The 22007-nt window shown below is 20.4% G+C and overlaps 1 protein-coding gene across 1 annotated transcript; it reads left to right on the forward strand.

Annotated features, from left to right (window-relative positions):
• Positions 1-7706: 7706 nt before the first annotated feature.
• Positions 7707-12379, forward strand: Bm2540 (Uncharacterized protein; the record flags this gene model as incomplete). The annotated part of the gene is made up of 5 exons (XM_043075878.1): positions 7707-7823; positions 10153-10224; positions 10578-10667; positions 10864-10928; positions 12265-12379. 5 exons carry the CDS (start codon positions 7707-7709, stop codon positions 12377-12379), a joined length of 459 nt encoding a protein of 152 aa, XP_042931812.1.
• Between the last annotated feature and the right edge of the window lie 9628 nt (positions 12380-22007).

Raw genomic sequence — 22007 nt, forward strand, 5'->3', positions numbered from 1 at the left:
ACCTTTTACAATTTCTTCCTTCATTTTTTGAAATCAAATTCCTTCTTCCTTCATTTTTCTCCTTCCCTCTCTCTATCTTTCCCTTTCTTTTTATTTCTTTTTCATTTTCTGTAAGCTGTTTCTTCAAAAAAAAAAAAAAAAAAGCGTGTCACATTTTACGTCAATACGAATCATTCATTGTTTACATAAATGACGACGACAAACGACGTATTGCTACGAGCAAATGTCAAATATAATTATCACTTTAGCCAATGATGTGAAATATTTTCAGAAAAAACAAAAACAAAAAAAAAAAAAAAAAGGAAGAAAGAGAAGAAATGATTTGGCTCTTATATGATCTTATTTTATAGCCAATACAGACGACAATTACAAAGTAAATTTCTAATAATTACTAATTGCTGGTATTAAAATTACGAAAAATTACTGTAAGCCATTACTGTATAAGCTATTACGGTGTAAGCCGTTACTGTATAAACTATTACGGTATAAGCTATTACTGTACAAACTATCACGGTACAAGCTATTACTGTATAAATATACATTTTTTTTCATAAAAAAAAAAAATTAGCATTGGCTAAGTGAAAAAACCTATCACAGGTGACAATAACGGAGCTCAGTTGGTGTACATAATGAGCAACACCGAATCTGAGCAAACATCGATATGCTTTCTTTAACATCTCAGGTATTTTTTTTTTTTTTAATTTATTCCAATTAATTATTTAAGTATTATTACATCAATAATTTTTAATATTTGATAATAAATCAGTGCATTTTTATTTTTTTTATTTCTTGCTTTTGCATTTTGTTTTTACAGCACTAATCTATTTGAAAAGATTTGTTAAATCAAAAGAAAAAAAAGTTTTTATTTTTTTTTGAATAAAAGAATTGAAATATGATCAAATTGAATTTAATGCAATTTTTAAATTTACATATCAAGAATTTTGTTTATGAAAAAAAAAGAATGATTTTTCCTTGCTATTATTAAAGAAAAAAGCATTCAAATTTAATACTATATCGTTTTCTTTTTTTTTCCATTTTGTTTTTTTTTGCTTAACAAACGCATTAATTATCAGTGATTAAATGCGAGAAAAAAAAATTTTTTTAGATAACTGAAAACAAATATTCAGTTATACCGGAATCAGTTATTTGTCACACTCGTTTTTAATGCTCAAAAAGTGATGTTGTTGGTGTAAAAGAATTCTTTCCTCAATTTTTAGCTTCAAAAGTCTATTCATTATTCATCGATCGTTTCAATCCAATTTTTCTTTTCCGTTTCCTTTTGTTTCTTTCTTTCCTTTTTTTTTACCAACTTTTTTTTTCCTAGTTTTAGCAGAACAAAAGAAAAAAAAAAGAAAAAAAAACGAAGTAATTTCAATATATCATCATTACTAATAAATATATACCATACAGATTTCTAATTTATTACATATGTTATCAGTATTATTTGAGCATTTCCATTTTAGGATTTTAAATTTTAAAGTGATAATACTGATATTTGTAATAAGAAGCTTCTAAAATTTTGATTTAAAAAAAATATTTTTTCAATTGTTTATTTATTGTTTTAGTTTATAAGCATGTATTTGCGCAGTTGTCGTAAAATGATTTCAGTTTATTTGATGATTAAGCTTGACCAATGGCACTTCATTCTAAAAAAATATACATTTGATCCTTTTTTGAACTTGAACTTTGCTCTTCAGTAATGAATGCTTAAGCAAATCTAATCTTCTTAATTTATCGTTATTGTTACAATTATTGCTATTATACAATCTTACATCCTAGGATATTAGCCAGAAATGTAGATAGGCTGAGGAGTGACTAATTGGTTTAAATGAATTTTATGTTTATAAAAAAATTGTTTTGCCAACAGAGAATGGATGAATTGTTGACTGAATAACTGAATGGATTAGAAGCAATTTGAAATTTGCTCGGTTTTTGTAATTTTTTTTTCTAATTTTTGAACAAAAATGTTAACACATGTTTCCTCTCCTAGTTCTTTTCTTCTTTGCTTTTTTGATTCATTTACTGGAAATTCGAAATATTTGAAATTTCAAATCACTCAAGTCTGCTCAAATATTCAAATAATGCTCATGTATACTCAAATAATAAACCGGAAAGAATTAGAAGGGAGATGAAAAGTATAGTACAAAAATGCTTATCAGATCATAGGCTGCAGATGTGTGGTACATTGATAGTATACAGTATACAATCGTAACATTCATTGTATACTGTATCGATATACGGTATACAATATAATCACATATACATAAACGGTATAATATATTCATATATGTATGCGGTATAATGTACAGAAATAATCGGTTACTATGTTAACCATTTACTGTAACTGTAATGCAACAGTTACTGTAGTAAGTGATACTGTACTGATACCGTACTACGGTAATAAGTAATATCGTATTCAGCATATGCATGTATGAATAAAAAATCAACTGATTTTCATATTGATAATAAACTTATAATAGATTTTGACAGGATATTATGTTCATTACTACTGTAATAAGAAAAAATACGGTAAAACTTGAAATAGGGGAATAAGCGATTATGTAATTACTACATTTCAAATAATATAGCCATTCGATTAATAAATAGGATAAATATTATATTTAAACAAAAAAAAAAAATGCTAATATTTGTTCAATTATCAGTTTAAAAGACTAGAAGTAACGCTAATAGCTTAGTTTAATGAAAAATGGATAGAGAAAAGAGCTCTTATCACTTATAATGATCATTTATCCAATGCATTCAATGTTTTCCCTTCTACCTTATCGTGCTAATAAGTGATTAATCACTATGATTGATGATTAGTTTTGCAAAATGCAATGGATTAGTCAATTTCAATTATTAAATTGTAAGTTTTAAATTCAAAAATATAATTTAAAAGTAAAAAACTTCCTTTTTTTTGAAAAAAGAAACAATATTTGAAATTATTTTGTGCCTTTTTTTTTAATGCTGCTATTATTTTTAATTGATCTATTAAAATTTAAGTATTTCATTCCTCGTTTTAATGATATCATTTATTCTGAATTATTTTCTCATATTTAAATAATTGCATGCAATTGCTATTAATCCTATAACGTTTCTTGATTGATTGAACAATTTGATGTAAAGTATATTTTTTGAGCAAAATTTCACAAATCTAAATGAAATTTCAGAAACACTTATTTTATAATTTAACTAGCTATAAGAACTTTTATGTTTTTCGATTTAATTTATTCAAATTTCATCTAAGATCCTTAAATTTTTACTTTTAAAGCACTCTGTTGAAATGAAAAGTATATTTGAAATTATTTTTCTAAAATTCACTTCAAACTAGCAGAAATTTCTAGAAGTAATTGAACTTATAGTAGTCAATCAGTCAGAGATTTTTTTTTTTTTTTTTCTTTAAACACCAAACTATGATATTAAATTTTTTTTTTCGAGATGGAAAAGGACAAATATTTTTGTGATTAAATTATTGCTTTTTACAAAGATACAAATGTAGCAATTATAGAAGAGTTACGAGGAGATAAGGAACGAAAGAATTTCAAAAATCAAATTTTGAGCGGCATTTAAAGGGCGCAAAAAAAAATGAAGAAGCAAATTTATGGTTTTGTTAGAATAGAAGTAGAAGAACGATTGAACTTTTTTTTTTTCTTTTTGATTTTAAAAGATAAATCAACAAAGTACAGATCGAATAGACTTGTTCAACAGCAATGTTCAAATTCATTACAACTGTATCAGCAAACATTTTTCATCAATTTAAAAATTTCAAAAAAAAAAAACAATAATATTTAATTAATCCACAAATTTCATAAAAAAAAAACAAATTGAAAAATTTGCAAAAAAAAATAGATACTTAATTAAACTAATATTTCATTCTAATTAATAAATTATATTTATTGTTAAAATAATGTTTAATAAAAAATAACAAATAAATATGCTTCAATAAGAAAAAAAAATTATTAGCTTACAAAATTTTTGCACTAAAATTCCATCGAAATTATTAAATTAATGTTTAAGTATTTAATTTTAATTAAACTATTTACACAATGAATGATATAAACAAATTGTCGTATATTTAGATATATTTCTTAGTAGCACAATTCTTCCTCACAAAAAAAAAAAAAAAGAAAAAACTATTCATCTAAATCATTTGTTTTTCTCATTGATTGCTTTGAAGTGCTTGTGACTATTGCTATTCGTTTTTCGTTTCAAAAATAAAAATTAAATTTTTTTTTTTTCTTTCATCTTCTTCGTATTTTTTTTTTTGTTTGTTTGTTTGCTTCTTTACATATTTTTGAAATTATTAATGAAATTAACACTTTTAATTTTATATTGCTATGAAAATTTAACAGCGCAAATTGTATGATTTTTTAAGTTTCTTTTTTGTTGTTGTTGTTGTTGTTCTGTTTTATGACATAGTCATTTATATGAAAAATAATTCAATTTATCTTTTCTTTAAATTTTTTTAAAATTTGAGAATTTGAGAAACTTTTTTCTTCAATATAATTTTATCAAATTTAAGTAAAATTTAAAAGTTAACATGAAAAGTTTTAAAGTATTTTACGCATACATTTTATCTCAAATTGCAATTTTTTTTAAGTTTAAATAAAATGTAGAAATTGTAAGATGAATTTTAATTGTGTATTTTGAGAAAGAATGTTAAAATTTCAAAATGAAATTAAACTACGTATTTATTTGAAATGGAAATATTTCGAGTGAAAACGCAAAATAATTGTCATCGTTGATACAAGTTGATACGAATACATTACATTGTTTCAAACTAATTACTTTTTTCATAGTTAATTTCATTTTTCAAAAATTCATTTTTAGTTTCGAAATTTACTTCTTTCCTTCACTTTTTTTTCTGCTTTTTTCAACATTTTTCATTTAAATATTTTACATTTTCCTAATTTTCCTACTTCAATTCTATGTGAATTTCAGTCTATGCAAAATGTTTTGTAAATTTAAAAATTCAAAAAAAAAAAAAAAAAAAAAAAAATTTGAATATATTTTCACTAAAAATATGTGCATACATTTGAACAATTTTACTTTCTTTCAAATTTCAAAATTAAGACTACGAAATGATATTTGAAGTTTATTTTTTATAAAAAAAATTTTAATATTTCAAATTTTGAATTGTTTAAAATTTGCAACAAACTAAATTTAACAGTGATGAAAAATATTTTCTAGAAGAGAACTTCTTATCATTTTGATTTAACTATTAGTAATTTATTAAATAGTACTAATTAATTTTTAATTAAAAATTAGCTAATTAAAAAAAATGACTCATTTGGTGACAATTTAAAAAATGTTTAGCCATCATAATGTAATAATATTAATTTAATGAGGAACTTCTAAAATTCTTAATGAGAAATTCTTAATTTGTTTCAATTTTTTCACAGATCTAAAAATCTCTCTTTGAACTTTTTTAAACATTCGCTTTAAAAAAAAAAAAAAAAAAATCAAATTATTTGGAAGCAATCATAAAATTATTTATTGTCCATGATTCGAATGGTCAACAATGATCTAATTAATTAATCAATTAGTTACTTATGTAATTGCACCAAAAAATTATACTAAACTATTTTCAATGAAATATTCGTTTCAAAAAAAAAAAAAAAGATATGAAAGAAATTTTTATCAAATATTTTTATTTAAAAAAAAAAAAATTTATTCTTCAATGAATTCGTAATTATGTTTTATAGTAATCACAAAAAAAAAGAAAACACACATATTTTACTAATTATGCTTAGAGTAATCACTCATATTTTGTTTACTTCATAAAAAAAAAAAAAAAAAAAATAGAAAAAAACATCCTTATTAGATTGCTCATTAAATTTTCCTCTTTTTTTGCAAATTTTAATTGAACTGAAAAAATTAACAAAAAATAAAAAATAAATAAAATAAATGTATGGTTATTATTTTGTAAACAAATGAAATGTTTGCTTTTGGAAATGAATTAATTTTGATTTTAGAACTTTTTTTTCGTTTTTTAAATTTGAAATTTCTTAATCTTCAAAATTTCTATATTTGTTTTTTTTTTTTTTTTTGTTTTTTATAGTTTACAATTAAATACTAGTCATATAATACATTGGAAACTGAAACAAACAATCGCTTTTTAATTTATTTTCGATGGAAATTATTTTTCAATTTTTTGTTTATTTTGGCATTTTTTTTGTCATCGGTATTATATTATATTCATATGTTTCATTTTAATTTTAAATATGCAATTTTAATTTTGATATACAATTTAAAAATATAGTTTTTTTTGAATATAGCTTTAAAAATAAATTTTATTATAGTTCAAAACTAATATTGTTTAAAAACTTAATTTTATCGATTTGTTTAATTGTTGGTTTTTTTTTTTTTGAAACGAAGAAATTTTGTCGGATTGTTTATTTGTTTATTATTTATTTTTATTCTTGAAACCAAGAACTTTTTTTTTTTAATTTCTCTTTTATATATATTCGTCCTCTTGCGATAATACAGAATTTCGAAAAAAAAAATCTATTGAAATTGAAAGGAAAAAAAAAAATTCACATCGAAATTTTTTATTCACTATTCCTTCATTATTAAAATTTCATTTTTTTTTTCACATTTTTTACCAATAATTATTTAAATTTTCAAATATTTAATAATTAGTAATTAAATTCTTTTTAGCTATTAATTATTTGAATTACATTTAGTGCAACTCTATTTCAATTATTTTTATTGCAACTATTGCACTGTTTAAAAAATATTAAAATTTAACATTTAAATGAGAAATAATATTTTTTAATAAATCATTTTGTTAAATGCTTTTAAATTCTTTGGAATTTTAAATTCATTGATTTAAATTAAGTTTGCTTGAATTGATGAAAAAAATTTTTTTTAATCTAATTTCGATCAGATATGTGATTAAAATTAATTTAATATATCTTAAAATTATTTTTTATTTTTTGTCTTTGTTACATTTTTTTTTTTTGCATGCAAAAATTGATAAATTATTGTTTCCAACAATTATTTTGATTTTGAATTTAATTTTTTTTTTTTCATTTACACATAATTCTTAATTCATTGTAATGAATAAATCAGAGAAAAAAAAAATAAATTTAATCGCACAAAAAATTTTTTCGCAAATTTAATTTACTAAAATTAAAATCAATTCTGAATCTAAGACCAATACATTTAATTAAGTTAACATTTATGCTTAAAATTTAACGATAAATAAAATTTTGTCATTTTTTAAATATAATTTTTTTTTTCTCAAATATTATTTTTAATTTAAATTCAACAAATTTCATTATGATATTACTCTATTATTAAGTTTTTCTATAAATTACTAACATTTTGGTGATTTCTTTTTTTTTTTAAACCAATTTTATTATAAATTTGTTTATAGCTATTTGTTTATTTATAATAAAATTTATTTATGCATTTTTTTTTCATTTGTTTATTTTTAATTTAATTTTTTTAAAAAAAAAATAATTTTTCATTTAATTGTTTATTTAGTAAGTGTACAAAGAGAAAAAAAAAAAACATTCATTCGATATTATTATTATTAATCTTATCAATATTATTTCATTCGCTGCTGTTTGATTTTAAAAGTAACATTTAAAATATTATTGAATTATTTAAAAATGTTATATTAATAGGAATTAAATAATAATATTAAATCGAATTAATCATTTAATAATTTAGTAAATGATAATTACAGAACAAATAGAATGCCGGGTAAGAAGAAAAATGGATCATATAATATAATATCAGAGGATCTCTATGATTGTCGTATTCCGCTCCACAATGAACTTGCTTATCAGCATGGCATTCACTTTGATGCTAAGGTTCTTATCATTATTATCAGTATTTGATAAGCATTTTGCAATGAAAAGTTATCATTTTAAAAATTCAGCAAAATAAAACAAAAACGTTTTTTGATCATAATAATTTTGCATTTGATATTATCACATTGGCATTCAATTTGATGCTATGCTTCATATCGGTATTATCAGTATTTGGTAAGCATTTTACAATGAAAAGTTATCAAATTAAAAATTTAATGAAATAAAAAAAAAAAACGATTTTTGATCATAATAATTTTGCATTTGATATTATCAGTATGGCATTCACTTTGATGCTAAGGTTCTTATCATTATTATCAGTATTTGATATGCACTTTATAATGAAAACTTATCAATTTAAAAATTTAATAAAATAAAAAAAAACGATTTTTGATCATAATAATTTTGCATTTGATATTATCAGTATGGCATTCACTTTGATGCTAAGGTTCTTATCATTATTATCAGTATTTGATAAGCATTTTACAGTGAAAAGTTATCAATTTAAAAATTTAACAAAATAAAACAAAAACGATTTGATCATAATAATTTTCTACTTGATATTATCACATTGGCATTCAGTTGCTAAGCTTCTTATCAGTATTTGATAATCATGTTACAATTAACACGGAAAAGTTATCAATTTAAAAATTTAACAAAATAAAACAAAAAAAACGAATTCTAAAAACAATAATTTTTTTTTTTTTTGAATTAGAATAATTTTTGAATTTGATTTCACATTAATTTATATTAAAGAAAAACAAAAATATTTGATTCAAAACTTAGTTCTAATACTATTTTTCATAAGTATCAAAAAATACAATAAAATTTAAAAATTCAGGAGAAGATAGATATAAAATTTTTAATAAACAAAACAGTTTTTTTTTTTTTTTTTTAATTTAATAAATATAAAATAAAGAAAATTATGATGAATAATTTTAGCATTATAGAAGAAGAAATTAATTTCAAAAAAAAAAAAAAGACAAAAGAAAAAGTTGAGAATAATTTGAAAATTTCATTTCTTATTGTTGTAGCAATTAATTAATAATATTTGAAATGCTATGAAAAGACATTTAAATTAAGTAAATAAATGTAGCAGCTAAATGATCGATGCATTTGTTTTTAGCTAACAATTTGGTAGCATTTCTGTTAGTTTAATAAATTTCAATTTAATTTATTGATTTTCAAAATTTATTAGACTTAAAGAAGTAAATGATTAAATTTACTTATATAAAAAAGCAAATTATTGTTTATCTATTTTTTTTTTAAGAAAACTCAAAGGTTTATTATTTATTTATTTAAACGAATTTATTTATTTTTAAAGAAAACAGAACGTAAAGGATAAGCAAAAAGCATTGTATGCTTAATAAACTTATCGTTATTACAACTTATCGTTAGCATTTTAACTTTAACCTTATTGGGTTGACTTTAACCTTATAAGGTTACAAAGTTACCTTGAAAATCATTTTACCTTTATTTTTAATAATTAAGAGATTACTGAGAAATTAACTCTAAACCATTTAACAGTAATATTTACTTACATAGAATTAAACAATTTCTTCTTTTTAATTGAATTTTTTTTTTGACTTTGACAAATAATACTATCAATTGAAGCAATAAAAAATTTACTCAAAAAACTGCAAATAAAGTATAATGAAGTAAAAATTCACAAAAATTTTAATTTTTAATTTTATAAATAGAAAAATTTTGCTACAATTTTGTCACTAAAATTGAATTTGATAATAAATAAAGCAAATGAAAAAAATTTTTTGTATGCTAAAGTTTAAAAGTTGTAATATAAAGTTAGCTTAAAAGTCAGAAACAAGTAAAAAAAAAAAAATTTTCGATTATTTCAAGGATAATTTTAACTCCAATCTTTTTCGAAATTTAATTCAAATTTTAAAAATATCATTGTTCTGTTATCATTATCTTTCAGAAACAACTAAAAGAAAAAAGTTTTTAATTATTCCAAAGATAATTTTAACTTCAATCTTTTTCGAAATTTAATTTAAATTCTAAAAATGTCATTGTTCTGTTATCATTATCATTGTTTTTTTTTTTGGAAGTAATTGCTGAACTAATCATCTTTAAAATTTCAAAATTTTACAACATAACAAGCAAAATCAATTTTAAATCATTTTAAAACAAAAAAAAAAAAAAAAAAAAAAAATGAAAATTTGTATTTAAAATAAAATGAAATAATATTCTTTAAATGGAACGAATTATAAATAATAAAAATTTTAAATATTTTAAATGTATATGAAATATTTTAAAAAAAAAATGAAACTTATTACATAATTTATTAAATTAATTTTTTGTTTTTAAATTTCAGTACGTAGGAAGTATGGAAATACCCCGACCCGGCTCACGTATCGAAATTGTCGCAGCAATGCGTCGAGTTCGGGTAAATTCAACTTTATATAAAGTAAATTACATAACATACATCAAAACATAAAGTTTTTATTTAATAATCAAAAAAAAAAAAAAAACTTTAATTAAAAATTTTACAGTTTTATAAAATTAGAAAAGAAATTGTTCAATTCGTTTTTTTTTTTTTTTTTCATTTTATTTTATTGATGAAATAATTTATAATTTTTAACTTTTTTTTTCCTACTTTTGATAGAAATAATATCTTTTCATGTAGTATTCATTAATTATACGTAAGGACATAATGTGTTACACGTAAAGGAAAGCGTATTTCACGTTTTTTTTTTTTTGAAAACAATTAATACTGTTGGTTGTTGTTTACTGTTTCAGTATGAATTCAAAGCACGAGGAATTAAGAAACGTCCGGTTGATATTACCGTTTCTATTGATGGTATTAAAGTTGTTCTACATCGAAAAAAGGTTTTTTTTTTTTAAATTATTTTTTTTTTCAAGAAAAAAAACTTTAATTTTATTATTAATATTATTGTTATATTTTAATTCTACGGTACATATTTGAAAAATTTAACTAATTATGAAGTATTAATTATTAATAATTATATGACAATACAATTTAGAATTTTGTTTTTAATTAATTTATTTATTGCATTTATTTTAGAAAAATCAAAAGGAGGCAACTTGGGACGAAAGCAAACTTTTGGTGATGTTTCATCCCATTCATAGGTTTGCATCTATCTATGCATTTCTTTTATTTACTTCTCAAATGTTTCTTGAAAAAAAAATTAACATTTTAATTTGCATAGATCTAAAAATATTAGCAAGTTTCAGGCAGTGATCAAATTAATATATTAATAATTAAAGTAATTTAACTTAATAAATCTTACAACATTAAATATTTGCTATGAAATCTCATTGTTTTTTCTCTTTTTCGGATTGATAATTTTATTTGGTTTAGATCACTTTGATTAGATGATCACAAGATAACAAAAATTAGTGCATAATGATCGTTACTATCGAGTTAGAACAAATCAGATTTGGAAATTTCTCGAATTTTCTTTTTGTTTTCTTTTTTCGAGAGCGAAAAATTGGAAAATATTATTATTATGAATTTTATCAATATATTAATAACTAAATAAATTTAGCGTGAAAAATTAAATAATTGTTGTGGAATTCACATTAATATATTAATAATTAAATAAATTTTACTCGATAATTAAATAATTGCTAAGAAATTTTCATCGTTTTTTTTTTTCCTTTCTCGGATTAATAATTTTATATGGTTTGGATCACTTTGATTAGTTGTTCACAAAATAACAAAAATTAGTGCATAATGATCGTTTCTATCAAGAAAGTTTTTCGGACTTCTCAGTAATTTAGGGAATTCCCAACTTTTCTTTTTTTCCGGGAACAAAAAATTGGGCAATATTATTATTATGGGTTTTTAAAGCAGTAATCAAATTAATATGTTAATAACTAAATAAATTTAGCGTAAAAAATTAAATAATTGTTATGAAATTCATAATTAATATATTAATTACAAAATAAATTTCACTTAACAAATCCTACGAAATTAAATATTTGTCATGAAATTTCCATTGCTTTATCCCTTTTCCGAATTGATATTTTTATTTGGTTTAGATCACTTTGATTAGTTGGTCACAAAATAACAAAAATTAGTGCATAATGATCGTTCCTATCACGAAAGAATAAATCAAATTTGGGGATTTCTCGAATTTTCTTTTTGTTTTGAGACAAAAATTGGAAAATATTATTATTATTATTATTATGAATTTTTCTCGCAAAAAAGGCAAATAAAAATTTATTATAGAATAAAAATTTTTCTTAAACAAAAATAATGATAAAATTATGATAATTAAATTTTTTGCTTTACTTTATGCAACAATTAGTATTCGTTATTTTTATCATTGTAACAAATTATATTGCTAATCTATTTAAATGTTTTCTTTTTTAGTAATATAATCTAATACTTTTTGAAAAAAAAAATTTATGATATAATTATAAATTTAATTTTGATTAAATTTTATTTTTTAAATTCCAGGGTTTTTTATGTATCTCACGATTCTCAGGATTTACAAATATTCTCTTATATTGCGCGTGATGGTGCGTCAAACACGTTTAAGTGTAACGTGTTCAAATCTTCCAAAAAGGTTTAATATTATTTTTATTTTGATTTCTTTTTTTAAATAATTTCAGGTATTATTGTTTGACTGTTGAAAAAACGAGTAATTATGCATGTGTAATTTGTAGCAAAAATTTAAACTTTTTGAATGGAATAAATTAATCTTATCCTAATCTAGACCTGAAATTAGCTTACTTTATCGTAAATTTGTACTAGTATAACTTAACTTATATCTAATAGAAATGAAGTATTTCATTTTAACATTTACTAATTAAGGATTTTAGCATTTATTTTGTTAGTAATAAAAATTTTTATTACTATTTTTTTTTGATAGTTTTGAAAATTTTTTGTTTTTTGACTTTTCTTTTTTTGTACAACAAAAGTTTTTTTTTTTCTTTGTAATTTGCTAATATTAAAATAATATAAATCGAACATTAGAAATTTTAGAATTTTTTTAACAATTGAATTCTTTTTTAATTAGAATTGAAAAATTCTGTAAGAATCTTTTTTTTTTTTTCGAAAACTTTTTATTAATTTCTTAAACATCAAATAATACTAAATGCTTTTTCTTTTTGTCAACAATTTTTTTTTTTGGAACTTAACTGAATAATATATTAAATTTGAAATTTTGATAAATACTTTTTTTTACAATATTATTTTATCAATTTGCCAAAGTGAAATAAAATGGAAAATGAAGAATTCATTTATGATTATTTCAAATGATTATTATTCCTGTTGAATTATTATTATTTAAAATTAGTTTAGAAATAAAAAAAGCATGTTAATTTAATATTTTGTAGAAATAAAACTTTCCTCTCATTTTAGAAGCAAAAATAAAAATTTTTCCCATTTATTATAATTTAATTATTTTAAAAAGAAAACGCATAAAAACGAAATATTAATTAATTAATTATAATTAATTAATATTGAGAAAAAAGCATCGAATATTTTTTAATATTCATCTAAGATCAATAATATTTTGTGGAAAAAAAAAAGTATTTTTTTTTAGTAAAATTTTGTAGTAAAAGAAATTTTTAACAATTAAATAATTTAAAAATGAATTATTCACATTACATAAATTTATTAATTACAAATTAAATTCAAAGAGTAAATTAAATAAAAAAAAAATTTGATTAACGTTTGCAACAACAAAAACATATCATTTAATTTCTTTTTTATTATCTGTTTGTTTTATCAAAACACTTTAAATTACTTTATGTCAATTTATTCTTTATGTATAATTTATTTTCATTTAATTGTTGACAATTTCAAATTTTGATAAATTCAAAAAAAAAAAAATAAACTATGATTAAATGAGAATAAGAATCCAATTATAATAATTTATGATAGTTATACCAAATTTCTGTAAACCTTTTTTTTTAAAAAATTTATTAAAAATTCAAAAAAATTTCAACAAATAATAATTTGTTTATTAATATTCACGGATTTTACAAAGTTAAATTTTTGAAAATTATTTTGAATCACTTTTTCCGGAAACAATTTGTTAGTGATTGTGTCTGATTTATTTCTAACATTTTTTTGCTGCATAATTTTTTTTTTAAATGTTTTCAAAATGTTTGAAATTTAAAATATTGAAGGGATGTTTGATTTGTTTGATTGTTTCAAAAAAAAAATTTGCAAAATTTTTTAGTATAATATTTATTTTTAGTATAATATATATGAATTTTTTTTTATAAGAAATCATTCTAAGTTATTTATTTATCATAAAATATTATTTTTTTTTTTTTTATAATAAAATATTTTTTGTTTACAAAGATTCGATAGTTTGATTGAAATTTTTTTTTTTTTTTTTTTTTGCAATTTGATAGCTGAAATCATAATCCACTCAATCATTTATCATCAAATGATATTGCTCTTATCATTTATAATCTGACGATTGATCTGTTAACTTGAGATTCTAACTTTTTGCTTTTTTGTTTACTCAAAAATTTTAATTTGAAATTAAATTTATAGCTTAATATAAATTTAATAATTAAGTAATGAAAAGTTTATTCATATAAATGAGTATTGATTATTGATTTTTAATTATTCTCATTTTTTTTTTTTTTTTTAATCGATTATTCTTTACTGCGCAGTTTAAGTCCAATAATACTAAACTTTTAAAAAATAACTACACTAAATAAGAAATGAAAATTTTTATTCATAAATGAGTAATTATGAGTATTGATTATTGATTTTTAATTATTCTAATTCTTTTAATCAATGATTTTTTTTAATTGACAATTTAAGTTTAATGATACTAAATTTTTTTTTTTTTTGTAAAAAAAAATATCACTGATAACTTATTGTTATCATCAAACATTTTTAATATTTGACAAGGAATGATTGAAATTGAACTGTGCAATAAAGTAGTATCAATGATTTTATCAAATTGTTTGTAAGATTGATAGTTGAAGAAAGCATTTCACACTTTTATCAACAGCAAGTCAAATATTACACAATTTAAATTAAAATTTTACAATGGAATTACGAAAACAATCATTTTAAAGCTATAAAATGATGCATAGAGTTTATTTTGATTTTGAAATAAAATAATTAATAATTTTGCAAACATTTCAAAACTATTAAAACTAACTTTGTCTATAATAATACTACAAGAATTAATAATTAAAAAATAAGAAATATGAATGTACTAATCATTTTTTTTTTTTTTTTTCAATTTGTTCATTGACTTGAAGCAATAAATAACTATCTTGAGTTATCTGATCTTATCATTATTATCAGATCAATTAATTAGATTCATTTTTTGAAGACATCGCATTATTTTTACTTTTCAGTATTGATTTTTTTCATTATTATCATTATTGATTGGTATTTTTGAAATGATAAAGTAAATATTTACAAAGAATATCAATTGAATTTATTAGAATGTTTTGATTACATTTTTTTTTTCTTAACTTTTTTCTAAAATACTAACAATAATGAATGCATCAAAAATTGATAATAAAAAAATTAAACTTTTTCTAAACAATTTTTTGGAACTTTTATCATATTTTCATATTGTATGCTATTTAAATTTAAGTAATTAATTATTTTCTAAGTAATTAAAACGAGATATTAAAATATCTTTTAAATATTCATTGCACTGATTAATCTAACTATCATTGTTTACATCTTATTATTCTAATTATCATTGTTTGCATCTGATTATCATTGTTTACATCTGATTATTCCACTTATCATTGTTTACATCAATATCGTCGAGAGTAATAAAAGTTGACAAAGTTAAAAATTTTTTTTTAAAAAAAAAAATCAAACAATCTAAATGGACAAAATAATACTTTCATAAAAATTTATCTAATCATTGGCTAATAAAATTTGACTGTAATTTCTACATTTCAAAAAAATTTGCTCATTTCATATTTGTATTAATTTTATCTCTAACTCTTCGTTTTCGCCATTTTTCTGCTACACATTTATTGATTAATAATTAAGTAATTAATTAATGATTAATGGAATTTAGAACACATTTTACTTCGTTAGCAACACATTTGATCTAAATTTTGTAGATGGAATAGTGTAAAAATGAAAATAAATATTTCAAAAATAAGGTAAAAATTTTAATTTAAATTTTTTGTTAAATTAGAATTAAATTAACAGAATATATTTTTAATGTTTTCGTTTTTTCCTCATTAATAATAATTTAAATAATTTCTCTTTTTTTCGTTATCTGAAGAAATTGGTTTTAAAAAAAAGATAACTTTTTTTTTTTGACATTACTATTTGTGATTTTGATTTTTGAACGTTTTAAATTTATTTGATCAAGCAGAAAGATAAAAATTTACACCGACATATATCTCAGTGAATGATTGCAAGAAAAGAAAAATAAAAAAACTTTTAAGTAAGATTGTTTCATCAAATGTTATACATAGAATTATATTATTTATCGTTATCATTAGCATTATCACTGTTATCAAATGATAGTATTCATTAATGACATAATTATTATATCTCAATTACTGATAGTTATCATTTAAATTCATTATCATAGCATTCATCACTTTTATTCATTATGATTCTAATAGGTGCAGTCGTCGACATTATTATATTAGTATCATTTATCTTAACAGACGATGATACTGAAGTAATTATCATTATTACTATCACATTATCATTATCATTACCATTTGCCATCATTATTAATTAATATCATTATTATTAGCTTAGCGATAATCACACAAATATAGTGTCATGGTATCATTTTTATACTTATTACATTTATTATCACAAAATATAGCTATTATCACTCCTACCAAACTTGAATTAAGATATCATTGATAACACGTTATCATATCATTATTATCATTTATTACATTTATCACCACACATTACAGCTATTATCACCCCTACCAAACTGTAAACTAATCTTATCATCGATAACACATTATCATTGTTATCACTTATTACAGCTACTATCATTCTTACCAAACTGTAAACTAACCTTATCCTTGATAACACATTGTCATTGTCATCAACTATTATATTTGTTATCACACGTCACTTATCATTCTTTATCATTCTCATCAAACTGTAAACTAATCTTATCGTCGATAACACATTATCATTGTTATCACTTATTACAGCTACTATCATTCTTACCAAACTGTAAACTAACCTTATCCTTGATAACACATTGTCATTGTCATCAACTATTATATTTGTTATCACACGTTACTTATCATTCTTTACCATTCTCATCAAACTGCAAACTAATCTTATCGTTGATAACATATTATCATTGTTATCACTTATTACAGCTATTTTCACTCCCACCAAACTGTAAACTAATCTTATCGTTGATAACATATTATCATTATTATCACTTCTTGCATTTATCATACGCATTGCAGCTATTATCACTCCTACTAAACTGTAAACTAACCTTATCGTTGATAACACATTATCACTGTTATCACTTATCACTTATTTACAAATGCTGTCGTTCTGCTATAGCTCTGTTATCTTTTTTAACAAACTATTGTAAATAATTTAAAATTAAAATAGCACAAATAAAATGGTAGTGATGCTAAGAGTAGTTTCTATTGAAATATCAATGAAATGAAATGAAGACAAAGTGATGAAAATGTTCAATAAAAGTTACTTTTTTTCTTTTCCCTTCTTTTCTCTTTTCTCTCTTTCCCTCTTCTTTTTTTTTTTCACTAAGCATTCATTCATTGGTGAAAATTTATGTTTAACTAAAAAAAAAAAAAAATGAAGCAAACTTTTTTTTTCTAACTTTCTTCATTACAGCTGTAATTTTCTTTTAACTTATATTTTATTTTCATCTTTTTTTCTCTTTCATTTCTCTCTCTCTCTCTCTCTCTCTTTCAAAACTACTACTTTTGTTTATTTTTACTTTATCGTTTGAAGCTGTTAGCTTTCATTTTTATCTGATAAAAAAAAAAAAAAATTTGTTTTTTTTTTTCTTTTTTCTCGATCAAAATTTTTGAGATATTCAGGAAATTGTTAGCTTTTTTTCTTTTTTTTTTCATTTCTCTACTTCTTCCTTTCTCTCTCTCTCTCTCTCTATGATAGATAGAAAGAAAATAAGAGATGGGAGAAAGAGTGATACTGATGCTGATAACGATGATAATGATGATAACGTTGATTGCTACATAGAAATTTGCTTTTGCTTGGTAGTTTTTTTTTTTTTTTTCTTTTTGAGTGAAATCAAAATGTTATATTTGCAAACTGAAAATGCATCACTTTCTCGACAGCTGCGCTTCTCGAGATTATCATTATCATTATCATTATCTCTTTGCATACTTTTTTAAGCTAGAATATAATGCAGCATTGAAAGATAGAAGATAAGTGAAAAGATAAAGAAATGTTATCTCTATCACATACTTTACATGTGCAATCATAAATACACACACACACACACACACACATATAAGATTCTCTTTTCTTTCTTTCTCTCTCTCTCCCTCTCCCTCTCTCTCTCTCTGGATATGTTTTTAAGTGTATTTTGCTATTGAAATGATTTTTCAAAAATTTCTTTTAGTCTCTTTGAGGCAACAAAAACAAACATATTTACCCAGCTCATTCGTCGTACCTTCTTTTCATACGAGTTTTTCCGCCATTTTACAACTAAACAACCGTATTAGCTTTTCGTCAGCTTAAAAATTTTTTTTTTTTTTTTTTTCATTTATTTTATTATTATGAATCATTTTTTTTTTTTAATTTTAATTAACAAAAAAAAAAAAAAAAAAAAGAAATGATGATTAATTGATATTAATTAATTGAAAATTGAAATTTTTTTTTTTTTTTTTTTGAGTTATATTAATTATAGTAGTATAAGTTATATATAATAGAGGTATTACTTTTCTTTTTTTTTTGAAAAAAAAAATGAAATCTTCCAGAAATTTGATCTTTATGAAAAAAAAAAAAAAAAAGTTAAAGAACATTTCTCTCTAACTTTTGTGTTATTTGATCATTTTGCTGTTAAGATGAAGCTGAAAATACTGATTATTACATATCATTAAGAGTTTGTTTATCTTAGTAAATTGATCCTCTATGAACGGTATTTCTTTCTTATCTTTTTACTTTTTTTTGTTTGTTTGTTTACCTTTTATTTTGTTTGTTTATCAAGTGATAATTTTTGTTTTTTGTTTTTTTATATTCTATTGTTATAACATTTCAACTACTAGTAAACTTTTTTCTACTGATAATTAACTGATTATTACATATCATTAAGAGTTTGTTATCTTAGTAAATTGATCCTCTATGAACGGTATTTCTTTCTTATCTTTTTACTTTTTTTTGTTTGTTTGTTTACCTTTTATTTTGTTTGTTTATCAAATGATAATTTTTGTTTTTGTTTTTTTTTATATTCTATTGTTATAACATTTCAACTATTAGTGAACTTTCTTCTACTGATAATTATTTATCAATATATTATAATTGTTACTTTTTCCCCCCACCACTTTTTTGTTTGTTTGTTTATCTTTTATTTTGTTTATTTATCAAATGATAATTTTTGTTTTTGTTTTTTTTTTTATATTCTATTATTATAACATTTCAACTATTAGTGAACTTTCTTCTACTGATAATTATTTATCAATATATTATAATTGTTACTTTTTCCCCCCACCACTTTTTTGTTTGTTTGTTTATCTTTTATTTTGTTTATTTTGTTTGTTTATCAAATGATAATTTTTGTTTTTGTTTTTTTTTTTATATTCTATTATTATAACATTTCAACTATTAGTGAACTTTCTTCTACTGATAATTATTCATCAATATATTATAATTGTGTTATAACAATGATATAAAGTAGAAAATTTAGTCATAAATGGATGATATGTATATGAATAAATTATACATCTAAATTTTGTTTTTTTATTTTATCTTAAATTTTAAACTTCAAAAATTTTACATTTTATATTTATGCATGAAAAAAACAACAAACTTTTTCATATTGTAATTGTTATAATTTTTCTATCAATTTATCATCTAAACAAATTTATCATCTAATCATATTTTAATTATTACACTTTTTTTTCATTATGATTTGAATATTTTTCCTACGATTCTTTATTAATTAATTGATTTTATTAAAAAAAAAAAAAAAAAAAAAAAAAAATGAGTGAAACAATACATGTATTAGAATTTAAATTAAAATTTAAAATATATCTAAGATATTTTACGAAAATTATATATTATATATAAATGATATATTAGTATAATTAAAATTGAAATAATTAATGACATTAAAATTTGATAATAATTCAACTAATAATTTAATTCCCTAAAATTTATCAGACGAATAAATTATTCAGATATTAGATAGATAAATTAGCTTAAAGTAATACTTTTCTTACTATTCAGATAGGTAAGTTTGCTTAAAGTAATACTTTTCTTATTTAATAAAACTGATTAGGTTATTATTTCATTTAATTGAAATTTAAAATGAATTTGAAAACAGAATGATCTTTTCTAGCTTCATTTCATATTTATTACATTTTCTTTAATAGTTTCATACATCATGCAAGTTAAGCAGTTAAATTTTATTTTTTATTTTTCATTTTTAAATGATTTTTAATAAAGTGGAAGAAAATTTTTTGAATTTTAAATGATGACAGAGAAATTTAAAGATAGAATAAAAAAAAAAAATTTTGAGCATCTGTGAATTTTATAATGTAATAAGAATTAAGTGTTCCATTTCTCAATATTATAAAATATTATTTACTAAAAAAAAAAAAAAAGAAAAGAAAAATTGATAGAAAAATAATCAAAATAAGCTTATTTAAATAACTTTTATTATTTTTACTACAAAAATTATTTTTTAAAAATGTCACTTATTAATTAAATAATTGAATATTATTTCCAAATTTATATATTCTATTAACTTTTATTATTTATAATACAGAAATTAATTTAAAAAACATTACTTATTAATTAAATGATTAATATTAATTATCAATTTATATATTCTATTAACTATTCTTATTTTTACTACAAAAAACTAATTAAAAAAATGTGCTTATTAATTAAATAATTGAATATTATTTCCAAATTTATATATTCTATTAACTTTTATTATTTATACCAAAAAAAATTAATTTAAAAAATGCCATTTACTAATCAAATATTTGAATATTATTTCTCAATTTATACATTCTATTAACTTTTATTATCTATAATACAAAAATTAATTTAAAAAGTGTCAATTATTAACTTTTATTATTTATACCAAAAAAAATTAATTTAAAATATGCCATTCAAATATTTCTCAATTTATATATTCTATTAACTTTTATTATCTATAATACAAAAATTAATTTAAAAAGTGTCAATTATTAACTTTTATTATTTATACCAAAGAAAATTAATTTAAAAAAATGTCACTTATTAATTAGACAATCGATTATTATTTGTCAACCTTATATATTCTGCTATTTAATTTATAATTTATAAAAATTTTCCTTCCTCTTTTACACCATATATTTACATCTATATTCAACAAATCTCTCTATTATTATCAACAATCTCTCCCAAAATAATAATTGAAATTATCAATTCATCCGCGACAAATGAATTTTTTGTTTCGATAATCAAAAAAAAAAAAAAAGATGAAATTGCTATTTATATTCTAATATAATTAATTTGTAGTAAATTGAATACTTCAGATGACAAAAATGCGACAAAAAAGTGTTATTTGTTTCAATTTGGAAAAAAAAACTACAAATTCATTGAAATTATTAATCACTGATAAAAAAAGTGTTAAATTTCTGTAAACACTTTTCTCTTTTTTTTTTCATTTCCTTTTTTTATTCCTACTACTGTTAAATTGCATTTATTATTTGTTTACTTTTTTTTTTTTCACCGATCAAATTAATGCTGTAAAGACGAACACAAATCAATGATACAACAAATGGAATAATTTATTTAAAAAAATTAATTTTGAAATAACTAAAATGATTATTACTTTGTTCAAATCTATCATTGTAAAGTATACATCTATATTTTTCTTCCTTCTGGCTATACTATTAATCTGAAAAAAACAAAAAGTGAAAACGAAAAAAAAAAAAAAAAAAAAACGAAATTTATTTTGCTGATTGAATTTGTTTGCAAAAAAAAAAAAAAAAAAACATAAGAATTGTTTATTTGTTTGATGGATTTATTGGATATAATTTTTC

Source organism: Brugia malayi (genome assembly GCF_000002995.4).
Source record: "Brugia malayi strain FR3 genome assembly, contig: Bm_v4_ChrX_scaffold_001, whole genome shotgun sequence".
Lineage (NCBI taxonomy): Eukaryota > Metazoa > Nematoda > Chromadorea > Rhabditida > Onchocercidae > Brugia > Brugia malayi.